Here is an 18,050-nt window from a genome sequence, read left to right on the forward strand (position 1 = left end):
GATTTATATTTTAAAGGGATTTGTATTTAAATGCAAATATATATAACTATATATATATATATATATATATATACCTTCCTACACCCGCCCCATACTTGCACAAGTATACAAAATTTCCCCTATTTCTGCATTCATTATCTAAACTGTGTAGGTATTTTAAAACTCGCAAGGGCGAGGATGCAGTAAACCATAAAGTGCGGGTAGAATTGCCATCTCTATGTAACCATGGTCCACAATAAAATTTACCAAACTCATGAACTCCAACCTGGCCTTAATATAAAAATAACAATAAATTGAATATTTAAATTCTAAAGAAGCCCTATCATTTCTGAGCTAATATTCAGGAAAATTTACAGGCTACATATTATATATATAATGCTATAACTGCAACCAAAAAAAAAAAAAACAAAAACCTTATTTATCCCTTTGTTATCTCTTACAAGACAAGATTCTAAGATGGGGAAATTAAAGATGATCCTAAACTGTCATCGCATGTTGCAGCATTGAGGTTTTCCTTGTTGCAGTTTGTTCCACATGCAAATCATCTGTCTAGGAGACTGGTAGTGAGCTGTGTAATAATCATCTATGCACCCTGACTGGGAGAACTTCAAATTGTGCACATACTTCACTGCCTGCTTTGTGCTATTGAACTTCTCTACCCACATTCCCATGCTCACATCCTCCATCTTGAACAACTGCAAACCAACCAACTAACTACTTAGAAGCTTAAAGATAGAGAGGTGAGGCCCAGAGACCGGTAAAGGACCAAGTCCAGCACCCTGCCTCTCGAAAATGTGATGGCGGTCTATAAGGAAATAAAGTTGCGTCTTTGCTACTGGCTATAGCTTTTGGCGTAGTGGTAAGTGTTTGGTCCTAACAAAATGTGAAGGGTATTGAGATTTGAGGAGGAGAAGTATGTTGCCTGTCTCTCGAAAATGTGATGGCAGTCTATAAGGAAATAAAGTTGCGTCTTTGTTACTGGCTATAGCTTTTGGCGTAGTAGTAAAAGTTTGATCCTAACAGAATGTGAAGGGTATTGAGATTTGAGGAGGAGGAGAAGTATGTTGCCTACCTTCAACTTGTGTTCTTCGAAATCGGACACTATGAAGTGTGCAATATCGGATGAAACTATGTATCCTGGTCCATTCGCATAAGGCGGGTAATCTTCTTCCGGCCATTCCTATATCATATCAACCGAAGATATGTGAGTGGAATAATCGGAATTCAATTGGTTTTGAAATGCACTCCAACAATTCACATATATAAGAAAGACTAAAGGTAGGAATTGTAGTTCAAAAAGATGCAAGTTAAGGCATTGGGTTCTTAAAGGACATGGGAGAATAAGAGTCCACACAATACCTCATATGTTACCGCCCATTTACCACTTCGCAGGGGCTTATGGTAATAATTGATATTACCAATATAGAAGCTCTTATCCTTGGGTATTTTATTCACTTCCTTCACTACTGCATCTAATCTCACGAATGTGTCATCGTCACATTTCATAATGTTTTTAGCAGATACTACGTGAACCTGCAATAACAAAGACATTGAAAACTGATTGACTGGTTCCAAGTTCCAACACAAGGCCCGACTAGTAATCATCGACTCACCCCATATTCACAGATAGCAACGGTTTTCAGAACAACAAGGTCGTAGTTGTCCATGTATGGAACTATGACAATGTCACCGAAAAATTCAGCTTCTTTCTTTAGCTCCGAATTCACCTCTTTTCTCGCATGCTGTTGTTCAAACATCGAGTCCCAATTTTAGAAATTCATGGTAACAGAAATTGAAAACCGACAAGAAGCCTGTGTTGTGTGTTCACCTACCAGTGCAACAAAGAATCGAGCCACGGCATTTGAAGATTTGAGAAGCTTATGCTGCATCCATGACCTCCTAATAGCCATACGCTCCGCAAAATGGTTGCCCGCAGATAAAATACCGATGAATAGTTCCACGGGTCGATCAAGAAGCGGTGGAGCCTTCCATCTGTTTGACATTTCGAGGTGTTTTTGAGGAGCAAAACTTGGATGTGATGTGGGCAAGGAGGCAGCAAAGACTGAATGAACTTCAACGTCTCCGTTCAATGATAAACCGGTGGCATCCTCAAGTGCAAATCCCTAACGGAATAAAAGAAGCACCTTCACAACAATTTGATTCGAAAGCTCATCGGGAATGCGAATTTGAGGAGTGTTACTTACAATGCGGTATGGAAATGAGGTCACATGCCTCCCATCAACATTAACATGATAACCCTCCAAGCCAGCGCTAAGAGTTAGCACAAACAACTTGTCCTCTGAAAACGGGAACGGCCAATCAACAGTAACCTTCTTTGTTCGACCCATCAGCCGGTTTAACCACCAAGTAGCCTTTGATTGTTCAGAACTATTATCATCATCATGAATCCACTTTTCACACTTGACCTGGCCATCCACTGTAAAAGGCCAAAATATTACTTCAAGCAACAACTGCAGCTCAGCAAGAAATATTAACAAACAAAAAATGTAATGTGAACTACACAAAGGTTGTCCCATGAGTTCTATCAGTTTAAGAGTTTTAACCAGAAAGATGCACTAGCAACAAAAACAAGCTCCCTCTTCATCACATAAATGAAGAAACTTTAACCACATCCCACTATCAGCACGCTTAACCACAGAGTTCTTTGGTTATCTGGTTGTCATACCCTTATTAAAACCAATTGGGGATAAATAGGTTGAAATTGACCCTTTACCACATCCCTCCATAGTAAGCCACAGCGTCACAGATCAATGGACCCTAAACTCGGCCCTCCATAGTAAGCCACAGCGTCACAAATCAATGGACCCTAAACTCGGCCCTCCATAGTAAGCCACAGCGTCACAAATCAATGGACCCTAAACTCGTCCCTCCATAATAAGCCACAGCGTCACAAATCAATGGACCCTAAACTCGTCCCTCCATAGTAAGCCACAGCGTCACAAATCAATGGACCCTAAACTCGGCCCTCCAAGCCGCAATCCCAACACTTATACAACAAGAACAGAAAACCACATATAAAGTCTTAGAGGTTCAATTCAAAATCATTTGAAACCTTACTAGCCAGCTGATCAGTCTAATATTTATCCACCTCACAATTCCTCCCAAGTTTGTGATGGAGATGGGCAAGCTAATAACTTTCCAAATTAAAACCAAATCAATGGATTTAAACATGAATCTATCAAGAAAACATCTAAAGCCCCCTTTCCCATCCACAAATTAATGCATTTTTAAGTCCAATTAATCAAAAAATAATAAAAAAAGTGTCACTTTATCATTCATACCAGTCTCCTCATCATCCCTGGAGCGCCACCCCTCGCAGCGTTGAGCGGTTCCCCACTGCATCCTATAACAAGTGTTATGCTCGATCACCGGTTTTCCGCTCCAATCTCCCTTCAACCGGGGGTTGAAATGCATAATCCGCGGTGGGTCTTCGCCGTCGACGGTCTTTAGACCCTGTAACTCCATCATAAACTGGGAAACCATCAAGTACTGCCCTTCCTTTAGCAATGAAATTTTGGGGTCGCTCTCCGGGTGGGCCAGTTTCGGTCTCCCCACCACCGCTATATGCGACCCCAAAGTCAGCCCACACGGCAACACCATCATTCTCCCTCTAGCCCGAAATTCCTCCGCTGAAATGGAAATCGATTGCGGGCATTCCTCGGTCTTGTTACTGCTCTCCACCGGAACCGTTTCTTCTCTGGGGAATTCGAGCTCCTCCCAGACCTTTCTCCCCAATTCGAACGCCTCCGTGGCGGACTTGAGAATCCCAGCAAACCCATGTTTGCTGCTCACATTCGAGAAGCTGCCGTCAAGAACCAAGCTCGAGAGCGGGTGATTAGGCAACTCCTTGATCCTCCTTTCCGGCCATGAATCGGTTGGGACCCGAAAGGCGACGTCTAGTGGCCGATTCGGGGCTTCTTTCTCTTCCAAACTCTCCTCGCTATCGAGCACTTCGGGCCTCGAACTCGAACTCAAGTACCCATTCCCAAACCCCTCCGGGTAAACTGAACTCAACCCAGTTCTGAACACAAAAGGCACCTCTAAAACCACCATGATTACATACACAAGCCCCATGAAAATCAAAATCTGCACCGACTTCTTCCGGCTGAAAGACCAGACCAAGTCGAATTTTGCTCTCTTCATCTTCAATTTTTGTGAGTAAGAAGTCTACAGAAAAAATGAAAAAGTGTTCTCTGTTAGCAGCCTCCGATCATCGATGGAACTCAAGCCTTTTTGAGCGACAAACACTGGGTTTCATCAAAATCCCATACTAGTTTGATTTATGTCAAAATTCAAAAATTCAAAAATAAAAAAAGAACCCCAAACTCAGAACCAAGAGTTGGGATCAGAGAGAGAAAGAAACGGAGAAAGGAGTTAGGTCATCAACGCAGAATCAGGACGCGGTTAGAGAGAGGCGGACACATGCATTAAGTATTAGAGAATCAGGAGGAGATATAGGTATGGAAATGTTCCTCAGAGAGAGAGAGTGGGGGGTGGGGGGGGGGGGGGGGGGTTGTGAAGGCGATGGAGGCTTTTGGGGTCGGTCGCCTCTCAGGAAGAAAAAAGAAATTTTTTTTCTGCTTTCTTTTTACTTAGTTTTTTTTAATGTTTTTATACCACAAAAAAAAAAAAAAAAAAAAAAAACACCAAAAAATTATATACCCAAATCTTATTCAAATCATTACAATTAAACATTTAAATCAATTCTTTTAAGTTTATATTATTACTTTGACTTTCATTTATTTATCATAGCTAATCATTTGTTTAAATTTTTGTCATTACACAACTTAATAAAATAATTAATATATACATCCACGGGTAACATAGTTAGTTTATCAATCAATTTTATTTGTTTGATGACAATTAAATGTTTGACTTGGTTAAACATCTAATATATGTGTTTGATTAATTAACTTTTTGTAATAGCTTATTGTTTCAAAACGTTAAAATTTAAAATACAGCTCAAAGCAACTTTTTTGATAAATTTTTTTTTTAAAGTTATTTTGTATATAATCAGCTACCAGTTGGCTAATTTACCAAACATCTTTATACAATCAGGTAATGATATCAACTAGGCCAACCCACTAACACAATCAGCTAATAGATATTTACCAAATGCATCCGTAGACTATTTTTTGATAGAGTTTATAACTTGTTTTAATCTACAAATAAATTATAAGCCATGTTTAAGTAAGATATGATGAGTTTAAAATAATAATTTATTTTAAAATACATTCTAAATTTTTAAGTAGTGTTTCAAAATAAATTCTTAACTTTTTAACATTTTTTCTTATTTTATTTTTATTAATTTACAAAAAATAACACTATTTATCCTTCATTAATCAAAATTTTAAATATGTATTTTTACACTTATCTATTAATTCAACAATTAATTATATCAAACACTTCAATTTCATTTAGGCATGCAAAATAAAAACATAATTTTAGCATTCAATGCTCTTAGTCAACATATATTTCTCTCTCTAATAAACTTTTTAAATTGAATAATGAATTGAACTATTAACACTATTTATTAAATGATGCAATTAAATGCAAAACTAATTATAACAGATAAATAAAATTTAATCGTTTAAAAATGATAAGTTTACAACCCTTCCATTACATATTATAATTTTATTCTTCCAAAAACAATAAGTAAAAATTATTGTCTAATTTTTTATAAGTTAATTACTCCGTAGAATGTAACATATAAATAAGAGAAACGTAAAAGCCTTATTTACTTTTGTATGAATATGAATATTGGTAGGTCCAACTTTGAATTTTTTTAATTTCATATTTGATAACTTAGGAAGTTGGAAATCAGGTGAAATTATATTTTAGAACAAATTGCACTTTTGGTCCTGTGAGTATTAGGGTACTGACAATTTGAGTACGTGACTTTCAAAACTCCCAATTTAAACCTTTAACTATGCAATTTTTGGCAGATTTGGTCCTCCGGGCCAAATTGCCGGCCAATTTTGGCCGGAAAAACATAAATTGGTTCAAATTGTGAATTGACGAGGGTAAAATTGTCATTTCACTCCCTTCTTCTTCATTCTCCCTTTCTTCTTCGTTATTCTTCTTCTTCGCCGTTGACCGGAGGGTTATCTTAACATAAACGAGCTTACTCCTCCGCAGAACTGGAAAATCAACGATAGTTCTAGCGGCGAAGGTTACGTGTGCGGGCCGCCGGTGAGAGTGAGCCCCACCCTCTTCCCTGATCCCACTGGTCTGCCCAGAAACCGCGGCGGTGGCTAGTTGGCAAGTGGTGTGCAATATCACGCGTTCCGGCGATGATCAGAAGCCCAAATGTTGCATATCTTTCTCCTCATTCTTCAACGAATCCGTCGTCCCCTGCAACACTTGCGCTTGCGGCTGCAAGTCTAATCCCGGAAAAGTGTGTAGCGCCACCGCGCCCGCACTGCTTTTGCCGGCGGATGCTCTTCTCGTTCCATTCGACAACAGAACTGAAAAGCCCGTAGAGTTCGCAGATCTAAAACGCCGTAATCTGCCAAATCCTCTGCCCTGCGGGGATAACTGCGGAGTCAGCATTAACTGGCACCTGCAGGCGGAATGGCGACGGCGGCGGAGCCACCGAACGGAATTTGGGCGCCGGGAAAGCATTATTACAGAATGTGGCAAACAGTGTTTGAAGTGGATACTAAGTACATTCCGATCAAGCCCATAGGTAGAGGGGCGTATGGGATTGTCTGTTCGTCAACGGCGAAGAAGAAGAAGAACGAAGAAGAAAGGGAGAATGAAGAAGAAGGGAGTGAAATGACAATTTTACCCTCGTCAATTCACAATTTGAACCAATTTATGTTTTTCCGGCCAAAATTGGCCGGCAATTTGGCCCGGAGGACCAAATCTGCCAAAAATTGCATAGTTAAAGGTTTAAATTGGGAGTTTTGAAAGTCACGTACTCAAATTGTCAGTACCCTAATACTCACAGGACCAAAAGTGCAATTTGTTCTTATATTTTATTACGTTGGAAAGAGCGTATGGAGAAATGGGAAAGAGTGAAAATATTCATAAAAAGTAGGATTACCATGGAAATTGCTTAAATATTTCTTTATTTGCTTGGGTCCTCCTAAAATTGTTTAATTCAATTCATGACCCTAAGCTTTTCTCTTTTTTTTTTTTTTTTTCAAATACATCAGACATGGTAGAAAAAGGCAACTCAATCAATATTGTTATGCAAAAATAACAAAAGTGTGCACATTTAATAGAAAAAATCAGGGCGGTGAATTCTTGTTCTTGAAATTTTTTTTGCAAAAATAAGGATGGGATAATTATTCATTTTCGTCGAAAAACGGGGGATGAATTCAGAAGCAAAGATGGGGATCCCATTCCCCGCTATGCCCCCGCCCTATTATCATTCCTACTTAGTACATCACAATTTACTTGAAGTCAACTTCTCTCATAACCAAACTTCCATCAACCTTATTCTTAAGCTTAATTGCTTAATATGTTTCCTACTCTCCTTAGATTTTAGACGAGCACCTAGCCCGCACCCATTGAAGCCCCATGTAGATCGCCCAAAGGCCCCCCTCCGTAGCACTATTCGTCTTGAACGTGCAGCTAAAGCCTCCTATCCAAGCCCCATCATTAGAGCGCATGACTCCACCACAGCCCGTAATCTCATGAGGGGAGGTGAATGAAGCATCCGTATGCACCATAGTCCATTCTTCCTAGTCTTTAGTCATCTTCCAAGTATCCTTCAGAATTGCTCCAGGAGGTTTCATCATAACTTTAGCAAAAGCTTTTGCTCTTTCCTTATTCTGTTCCATAATCCACCAAATCTTCATTCTGCAATCCCAGTCGCTCCCGGCTAAAGGCGAAGTTGCAGCGCCATCTCTAGATCCACCAGGTTGTTAACGCAAAAATATCACTCCATTCTCCATCTCTATATCCCGCAATTTTACCTGCCACGTTGAATGTTAGCCACTTATCAAAATCCATATGGAAGAAGTTATTTTTTGCCCCTTGAGGCAATAGAACTTCCCAACTAATTAATTATGATGTAATAAGATATCATACAATTATGAGGTATATTACACAATGCACTAGATCTTAATTAGGAGTTGAACATTTTCGTCGGAGTTAATTATCGTTTTGGTCCATCGATTATGGAAAAAGTACCAAATTGATCATTGACTATCAATTTTGGCCAATTAAGTCCTCAACTATTATTTTGTATCCGATTTGGTCCCCCGTAAGTTTTGTTGTGAACTGGCCGTCTCTTTTGAGGGCAAAATGGGACTTTCACTCTTTTCCTGGTATCTTCGCCATCATTCCTCCGTAAGGATTCAGGATCATCAACGGCGAGTCTTCCTCCAGGAACATCTTCCAGAGCTCCCAAAGACCGCTATCTGGAATGGGCTTTCTCAAGAAATCTGATTTTGCCTTGAAATTTGTCTTATGGAATAGTAGTTTCCCTTGGATGAGAAACTCCGGCGACGTGGTTCTTTGGTTTCTAGTTAGGTAAATCACCGATTCTATCCAGCTCCTTTTGGAGCAGTCATTTCGGGTCAATCTTAGTTTAGGGAAGCTGTGATTCATGATTTGGAGTAGCATGTCGGTTTGCCCCATAAATAGGGCTATGTATGCTGTTTGTACGGTTCTTTTGCCATTGGCGGAGGTTGAATTATATGTCGTTTGTACGGTTCTTTTGCCATTGGCGGTGGTTGAATTCACCGAGCTGTGAGGGTGACTTTGATGGGGAGATCCTCATTGATCTTATCAGCGATTTTATGCCATTTGTAGAGTATTTTAGTTGCGTTTTCCAAGCGAGTAGAATTGTGAAGCTTCCGCCGCCGCCCCTGATTGCTTAGAACAGGTCTTCTCCCATTGTGGTTCTTTCTAGAAGCCTCCCCGTGGCGTCAACAATACGTGCATCCACAACGGTGTCCGCTCCGAGACAATATTTTCTCACCAACGGACCATATGTGTCGCCGGTTATGTGGCCTTCGATTCCCAAGCTGGTGCAAAACCCTGCTGGAAAACCAAGAGTCTCTTTTTTTTTTTTTTTTTTTTTTTTTTTGTTGCAATTCTCTAATAAACTTCTCTATTGGTGGCGCCAGCCTGGACCCAAGCACTGTTATCTTCAACGTCAATCTTAATTTCCCAGAGCTTCGCCAAATCAAACATGATAAATAGCGTCAGAGATTTAATTTCCGAGGTGTCGAAAATCCCTTCATAGTCATGGCCGGCGCTGCGGACTCTGAGCTGAACGCCAACTTCTTTAGCGCAAATGACGGCGACATGAATTAGGATTTAGGAGTCAACATTAGTTAATAGTGAAAACCCCATTTTGTCCTCAAAAGAGACGGCAGTTCACATCCAAACTGACTAATAACCAAATTCGATACAAAATTAATAATTGAGGATTTAATTGACCAAAATGATAGTCTATGACCATTTTAATACTTCTGACATAGTCAAGGGACCAAAATGGTAATTAACTCTTTTCGTCACTTACCATTAAAACTTAAGGGTCCGTTTGGAAAGCATGAAAATGACTTCTGGAAAATGTTTTCTGGAAAATGAGTCATTTTCCGGAAAACATTTTCCTTTCCAGTGTTTGGTTGCATTATGGAAAACTGTTTTTCTGTGCTTGGTTCATTTTCTGGAAAATGAGTAGAATTGTATAATTAAACATTTTAATTATTTTATTTAGAATATTACAACATGTATAATAATATATAATAATATAATATTAATTTTAAATATAATAAAAAATAGCTAAGTTTTTCAAAAAAAAAAACTAATAATATATCAAAAATATTATGGTGGTGGTGGTGGTGGTGTAGTGGTAGTGGTGTTATTCGTTATATAATAATAATAATAATAATAATAATAATAATAATAATAATAATAATAATAATAATTGGTGGTGGTATGACGGTGGTGGTGTGGTGGCGGTGGTATGGTGGTGGTAGCGACGGTGGTATGGTCGTGGAGGTGGCGGCGGCGGCGGTGTGATGGTGGTGGCGGTGGTTGCGGTGGTATGGTGGTGGCAGCGGCGACGGTGGTTGCGGTAGTATGCTGGTGGTGGCGGCGACGGCGGTAGTGGTGTTTGTGTGATGGTGGTGGTAGTATGACGGTGGTGGCAGTGGTCGTGTGGTTGCGGTGGTGCTGGCGGCGACGGTGGTTGCGGTGGTATGGTGGTGGTGGTGGCGGCGGTGGTATGGTGGTGGTGGTGGCGGTGGCGGTGTGATGGCGGTGGTGTGGTGGTGGTGGTGGTAGCGGTGGTATGGTAGTGATGGCGGTGGCGGTGGTATGGTGGTAGTGGTGGCGGCGATGGTGGTTGTGGTGGTATGGTGGTGGTGGCGGTGGTAGCGGCGACAGTGGTTGTAGTGGTATGGTGGTGGTGGCGGCGACGGTGGTTGCGGTGGTATGGTGGTAATGGTGGCGGCGACGGTGGTTGCGGTGGTATGGTGGTGGTGGTGGAGGCGGCGGTGGTGTGAAGGTGGTGGTGTGGTGGCGGTGGTATGTGGTGGTGGTGGCGGTGGTATGGTGGTGGTGGTGGTGGTGGTAGTGGTTGCGGTGTTGGTGGTGGTTGTGGTGGTGGTGTGATGGTGGCGGGGGTATAGTGGTGGTGGCGGCGGCAATAGTGGTGGTGATGGTGGTATGGTGTTGATGATGTTGGTGGTGGTGTGATGTTGGTGTAAAAGTTGGTAAATGACTTCCCCCCAAAAAAAGGGGAAGTCATTTTCCTCCAAAACAAGCCTATTTTCCAAAATCAACGGAAAATAATTTCCGTTGACTTGATTTTCCAGGCACATCCAAACACTGGAAACTTGGAAAATGATTTCCAGAACTCATTTTCCAGGTTTCCAAACACACCCTAAAAGTAGTGTTGTTAATCTTTATAATACATGTGGGCAAAAACACAAGTAACCCAAAGTGGAAGTCCTTAGTTGCAAATTATTGCCGAAGGAATTTATATAGGAAATTCCGCCGTTTTCCTTGAGATCGAGATGGAGATGAGGACGTGCTGTTGTCTCTTGAACAATGACACCTGCTGCCTACGTATGTATTTTGGTTTTTTTTTTTTTTTTTTTTTTTTTTTTTTTTTTTTTCAATAGGTTTCAAATTTACACTAAACTAATTTTGAACTCTCATAATCCTACCTAAATTTTATGAGAGAAGATAAATCGAAATCGTCCAAATAGTCTCCCAATCAATAAGTTTTTTCCATTTATCATAAATTGATGATTAAAATGCTATTATTTTTTCTGATTAAACAATTAGTTTATATATATATATATATATATATATATATATATATATATATATATATATATAAATTAATATTATAGGTTTGTGTTTAAATGAGAATCATTCCTTAATTGAGAACCTGCGAACTATTATATGAATACATACAATAATCTAATAATGCAAATGCACAATGCACAAAATCTACTCATGAAGTAAATTGTATGCATTCGTGTAAATGTGTAATAAACTGTGTTTATTCATGAAGGTTCACATGTTATCATATTAAGCATCATTGTCATTAGATATTGGATATATATATATATATATATATATATATATATATATATATAATATGTAAGTTAACTGAGTTAATTATAAAATTAATAATTATAAAAAATACATAATATATTAGGGTACTTAATATGACTATCACTTTGCTTTTAATTAGACCAGACTGATCCGAACGGGAATTAATTTAAATATGGTACGAATTTAAATATATTTCTTATAATTAAAGCTTACTTAAAAGACATTTTGTAATTTTAAAAATATACATAATACACATATAAATAATGTCCATGCAGTAATATGGATCGTTATGTTGTGCATCCGTATGCACTATGCATGGTGCATCCAGATGCAAAAACGACGTCGTTTTGACGTCTAACTTAGGAAAAAAAAATCAGAATTGCATAACTACACATCCATAATTTCATAACTATACATCAAGAATTACATAACTAGTAACTACACGTCCATAATTTCATAACTATAAATCTAGAATTGCATAACTACACATTCATAACTTCATAACTATACATCTAGAATTGCATAACTACACATCCATAACTTCATAACTATAAATTCAAAATTGCATAAGTACACATCCATAACTTCATAACTACACATCCAGAATTGCATAACTATACATCCATAATTTCATAACTATACATCAAAAATTTCATAACTAAAAATCCAGAATGAATGAACTAAAAAATAAATAACATAATGTTGTTGTTGGGAATCAAAATTGATTTTTTTTTTAAAGTAGAACGTGCATTTTGATACAAAACGACATCGTTTTTGTATCCATATGCACCATGCATGGTGCATACGGATGCATAGCATAATTTGCCCAGTAATATTTCCCAGGCCTAGTCCGTGTTAAGACTTGGTCGAATAGTTATGCTGTGCATCTGTATGCACCATGCATGGTGCATACAGATGCAAAAACGACGACGTTTTATTAAAAACGCGCGTCTACCTTTAAAAAAAAAATTCAGGTTCGATTCCTAGTAACAACATTATTTTGTTCATTCATTATGGAATTTTAGTTCATGGATTATGGAATTATAGTTCATCGATTATGGAACTATAGTTCATCGATTCTGGAATTATAGTTCATCGATTCTGAAATTTTAGTTCATAGATTCTGGAATTTTAGTTCATTCATTCTGAAAATTTTAGTTCATAGATTAGATTATGGAATTATAGTTCATCGATTATGGAATTATAGTTCATCGATTATGGAATTATAGTTTCGAACCTAATTTTTTTTTTAAGGGGAGACGCGCGTTTTATAAAAACGACGTCGTTTTGCATCCGTATGCACCATGCTTGGTGCATACGGATGCACAGCATAATTTGCCCAGGACAATTTGATATTGACATTCTTTGAATCATTATTTTTGCGTGGTCCATTATCATAGAAGACTATAAAGAAGACTCCATAGCCCTGGTCAAAGCCAGTGTTATTCATAGCATAGGAACATAGTACTATACTAATATTCACTTTCACTCGGACTACATTTTTTAAATACACATTATTGGAATGTAATTACCTTCTATTATCCAAAAGGTTAAATCCCCAACTCCAAGGACCCTACGCTCCGGTTCAACGTAACATTTGAGAGGATGTAAATTCACTAATCCAAATGTAGATGTGCACAAGGGATCTGTCTATTTTAATTTGAACATGATTTTCACATTGTTGTCGAGATTCGAATATTGATCTCTTCTTTCGAATATTACCTATTGAACTATTGAGTTAAGTCCGTGAGGACTTAATGTATCATATTTTGACTAAGAAAACATGTTGTTAAAAAGAAAAAAAGAGGTTATTTATCTAAATTATTGAGAAAGAAACTTTCAAAGTGTTGGATATGTTAATTAAATGATGTTCATTTGGCATCTTTTCATGGGGTTTATGAGTTATGACAGCAGAATTTTGCAAGATGACTAGACAACCACCCTATTTATCAAACAGTTATGACACCTAATAACGCATTGTTTTTTTCGATCAACTAATAATGCATTGTTAATCTCGCTTTAGCTCTCATTTTCATCCACAATTTAGTTATAAGAAAGAAAGAAAGAAAAACTGTCTTATTATCAAAATTTTCTAACAGTCTTTTCCAAGGCTAATTAAAACTTAAGGGGGTGTATTCAATCCTGACTTTTAAAGAGTTTTAAAGACTTTTAATGACTTTCAAAGTTTGGGGGTATTCAATTTAGACTTTTAAAGACTCAAAAAGTCTATCGGTATTCGATTCAGACTTTTCAAAAGTCTTTAAAAGTATACTGGTATTCGTTTCAGACTTTATAGAGTCTGTAAAAGTCTACTGGTATTCAAATATTTATCAACTTTCATAGACTCTATCAGAATAAGATTTCTGTGGACTTTTTCTTCATTAATATAAATAGATGAAATCTGACTCTCCAACCCCAAACTTTTCAATTTTCTCTATAGACTTTTATCTCTATCTCAACCAGATAAATTTTTCATCAATTTCTACCAAAATTTACGCTACGTTTCAAACTTTTCATAAAACTATACTTTATAATTATTTTTTTTATTTATGTAATTTTGTTTTAATTTGCTGGCTTGCTGCTGTGAACAGCAAGCTTGCTGTTCGCAGCAACGAACATGCTGTGAACAACAAGCTTGCTGTTCGCAGCAAAAATCTGCTGGCTGCTGCTGTTCGCAGCAGATTTTAATCTGCTTAAATCTGCTGCGAATTTGCATCAAAATTTTAATATGCTTAAATCTTGCTGTTGTTTCCATCAGAAATCTTCTATAAATTTTTGTTGCAACCAATAGAATTAATATACTCAAATTTTTACAAATTCGTTTTATATAATTAACATAATTTTATGTTGTTGTATGTTCATTAATTATTAATGTATGCATTTGTGTTAAGTTGAATTTTTTGAGAGATTCATATTTATTTTATAGTAATGGGAGATCAAGAAAAGAGTAAAGGTAAGAATAAAGTTAATGAAAATTATGCATTGTGGGCACCTGAGGAGAGTAATGAGTTGTTACAACTTATGGTTGATGCGATAAAAAATGAATGGCGTGATAGTAGTGGCGTGAAAATTATAAATAATGTATTAATAAAAGTTATGAAATGTTTGTAAGAGCATCCACATCAGTGGATATTATGGAGATATTGTCAGATGAATTATCTTGGGTGGGGATAATACCAAATGTGGGGTGGGGTTATTTGTGAAAATATTTGCTCTGCAAATTCAAGGATAATGTCAGAAAAAAAGAAAAAAAAAATAAAAAACAACACTGGCTGTGCGCGAACTACACGACACGCGCCCGTGTAGCGCGTCAGGCGCTGACAACGCGACTGACGCGACAGGTTTTTATTATTATTTTTTTTTCAATTTTTGTTTTGTTATTTTTTTTTCTTTTCTTTTCTCTCCCCTCCCACATTATCTTTCCTAATCACTCTTACATTATCTCCCAAATCTCTCCAACTAATGTGGATGCTCTAAGGGCGTATTCAATATAGAGTTTTAATGACTTTTGTATACTTTTTAATATGAAAAAGTTTTTAAAAGTCTATAAATGTTTGTCCTATGGATTTTTAAAGACTCTTACAAAGTAGATGAAAGTTTAAAAGATTCTATGAAAGTCTACAAAATCTCTACAAAAGTCATTTAAAATCCGTCACTTTAAAAGTCTTTGAAACTCTTTAAAAGTCTTGATTGAATACACCCCCCTAAAGACCTCAAAATTCAATTTAGTTCTCGACTATTTTGATTTTTTTTTCAATTTAGTCTTAAATGACTGTTTGTGCTTAATTAGGTCATCGACTTTACTGGTTTATCCAATTGAGTCTTATACTCCGTATTAAGATAGCTTTGTAATTTTATCTCTATTAATACCTAATTTCGTCCTCGACTATAGGAGTTCAAGGATATTTTTTTAAAAAAAAAAAGGAATTATTTTCTTTCCTTTTTATTCAACCAAAATAATTTTTTAATAACAAATACTAAAAACAACAAAATCAAACCATTAAAAAAATCAATGAATATGGAATATTTTAGTTAGGGCTTACACAATGCTTTATTTATAGGGTCCGTGGAAATTTAATAAATGACTTCAAAAAGTCATTTTTATTTTTTTTTTTGCTTAGGTATTCAATATATATATATATATATATATATATATATATATATATATATATATATATATATATATATATATATATATATATATTCATTCAATTCAACGTAAAAAAAATGCTCAATTTGACAAACAATTTCTTTCTAAATTTTTAGTCGGATGTTAGTTGGTCTATACTTTTTTATTTGTTTAATGATGTGAGAATGATACAAATTATAAAAGGAACTTTATTTTGATTTTATAATCTCAGGATTTGCATATGGCATAATATAGTGTATGACCTGTAATGGAATGTTCTGGTCAAACTAAAATAATGGTTGTTGGATGGATTCAAAATGCAAATGATTATTGAGTTGGCTGAACAAGCCGGCTAGCTATTGCGTCATCTTTGCTGGTTTATACACGAGTATACCGTCCTAAGGCCGTCTCCACTCTCCAACGAAGACGCCAAACGCCAAAATGGCTAAAGATTTGGCGTAAAATCTTCTCCAACGAGACGCCAAATTTTACGTCATTTTGGCGTTTGTCTACAGTGCATCGTTATATATGGCGCTGCACCGTAGATGAACGCCATTTTGGTATAGAAGACTTAATTCTTTTTGGGCTCTTAGTTTTGTTTGTTAATTCCTTTTGTATCTCTATTTTATTATAATGTGTTTACATATGTTGTTAAATACTTTAACACAAAAATTGAATAATTAAAAATAAATTATACCATTTGAAAGATTTCATCAAGATGATGAAAACAAGACTAATATTATATATAGATTAATTAAACACTAAAGTACATAAAACATAATTTTCACTTCGTAAAATATAAATAAGCGCATTATTATGCGCTTCGTAATGTGATTGAGCATTTGTGGAAACGATATGTTAATTTTGAAAATTAAATGTAATAGTTGTTATTTGTTATATTATTGTGGAATAAAAATATTATTTGCATTACAATTAAATTTTATATTAAAAAAATTAAAGTTTTAATTTATTAGAAAACAAATTATTTTAATGTAGAAATAGAATTTGGTGTAATGGGTTGGAGATGAATAAAATTTGGTGTAAAATTATGCTGGGAATGTTCTTTTTGGTGTAAAATTTGGTGCAAAATTTGGTGTTTTATTTTTTTTTGCACAATTTTTTAGAAGTCAAACAGGAGAAAGGAGGAAAAGAGTAAATGGAAGGAAAAAAAGTGAAACAACATTGTCAGACGATAAACTAATGAAATTTATAGGCACACATGCGCCCATCGCTATGTGCGCGGACGCAATGCTCTGGGCCATTCCTCACTTTCTTCTCTCTTCTTGGGGCCTACAAAAAATCATATCTTGCGAGTTAAAATTTGCTTCTCTCTTCTTCTTATCTCACATCCACCTCACCATGGGCTCCAAAAAAAGAAAAAAAAAACAAAACAAAAATTCACTAGTGTAGATGCTCAATCGATGTCATCATTTATTGTTATTGCTAATTACAAATATATGCAATAAAAAAATTCCGAATAAACAAAAATAATGGTGAAATTATATAATCAAACCAAATGTTAAACTATAGGCTAAAGTGTCCTTCCGCAACATCAACTATATCAGATTATTCATGTTGCACCATGAATTTTCCTAACATATTTTTCGTTCCACTTATCATTAATTTTTTTCACCCAGCATTTTTCACAGGTTAATTACCTACAAGTTACAGGTGATAATATACTGATGTGAATTTTTTTTTTTTATTGACGTATGTAAAATACTTATTAAATGTATGACATGCATGACAACCATTTAATCATTTTCCTTAAAACAACAAAATTAGAACTAAGAAACTCTAAATCCCTAATGTGAAATTTTACCATTCGACAACATCTCAACACCCCAAACCAAAACTCTAACTCCCTAATCTAACAGACGACAACACTGAACGAAAGAAAAATCGACTGGAAGACCGAGGGAAAATTGACGCAACACAACCAGAAAATGAGGAAGAAAACGAATAAGGTATGTAGAACAAAGTTTGATTTTTGGTGGGATTTTGCTACACTTAATGTTTTTATACTATGGTGTTTGGAGATATTGTGTAATGGATATAGTAATGGCGTCGTGGTAGGGTTCTGCTGCGAATATGGTGTGGTACTGCGATGTGGTCCTGCTGTGAATAATATATGCTTATGTAGTGTGATTCTGTTGCGAATTGATATATGTTTATGATTTTGATGTAGTGGGGTCCTGCTATATTTTTATTATTATTATTTATTTAAATGTGTGTACAAAGTGTGGCCTTACACTATTGTTAGGCTGATTTTTGTCAATTTGTTGTGTATAAAGTGATAAAGTGTGGTCTTTGCTTTTATGTTTAAAATGTGCATTGAATTTTTGTTTTTTGTCAGGATGAATGAATG

The 18,050-nt window shown here is 36.3% G+C and overlaps 1 protein-coding gene and 1 pseudogene across 1 annotated transcript; both read right to left on the minus strand.

The window, feature by feature from the left end:
* Window positions 1-277: 277 nt before the first annotated feature.
* Window positions 278-4,552, minus strand: LOC109191175 (hydroxyproline O-galactosyltransferase GALT6-like). Its single transcript, XM_019341759.1, has 7 exons — window positions 3,303-4,552; window positions 2,205-2,437; window positions 1,833-2,123; window positions 1,614-1,742; window positions 1,360-1,533; window positions 1,073-1,180; window positions 278-695 (listed from the first exon to the last, which is right to left on the minus strand). Exons 1-7 carry the CDS (start codon window positions 4,162-4,164, stop codon window positions 486-488), a joined length of 2,007 nt encoding a protein of 668 aa, XP_019197304.1. The 5' UTR covers window positions 4,165-4,552; the 3' UTR covers window positions 278-485.
* A 3,160-nt stretch (window positions 4,553-7,712) lies between these two features.
* LOC109191105 lies at window positions 7,713-9,288 on the minus strand (annotated as a pseudogene).
* Between the last annotated feature and the right edge of the window lie 8,762 nt (window positions 9,289-18,050).

Source organism: Ipomoea nil, unplaced genomic scaffold (assembly GCF_001879475.1).
Source record: "Ipomoea nil cultivar Tokyo-kokei standard unplaced genomic scaffold, Asagao_1.1 scaffold1617, whole genome shotgun sequence".
Classification (NCBI taxonomy): Eukaryota; Viridiplantae; Streptophyta; class Magnoliopsida; order Solanales; family Convolvulaceae; genus Ipomoea; species Ipomoea nil.

What these genes read in the sequence shown, in the direction of transcription:
- LOC109191175 (XM_019341759.1), bottom strand. Translation starts at nt 4,164, where the DNA reads ATGAAGAGAGCAAAATTCGACTTGGTCTGGTCTTTCAGCCGGAAGAAG. An exon ending in CAGGGATGATGAGGAGACTG is followed by an intron (nt 2,438 to 3,302) that starts GTATGAATGATA and finishes GGCCTTTTACAG; the next exon opens with TGGATGGCCAGGTCAAGTGT. An exon ending in TTGCTATCTGTGAATATGGG is followed by an intron (nt 1,534 to 1,613) that starts GTGAGTCGATGA and finishes TTGTTATTGCAG; the next exon opens with GTTCACGTAGTATCTGCTAA.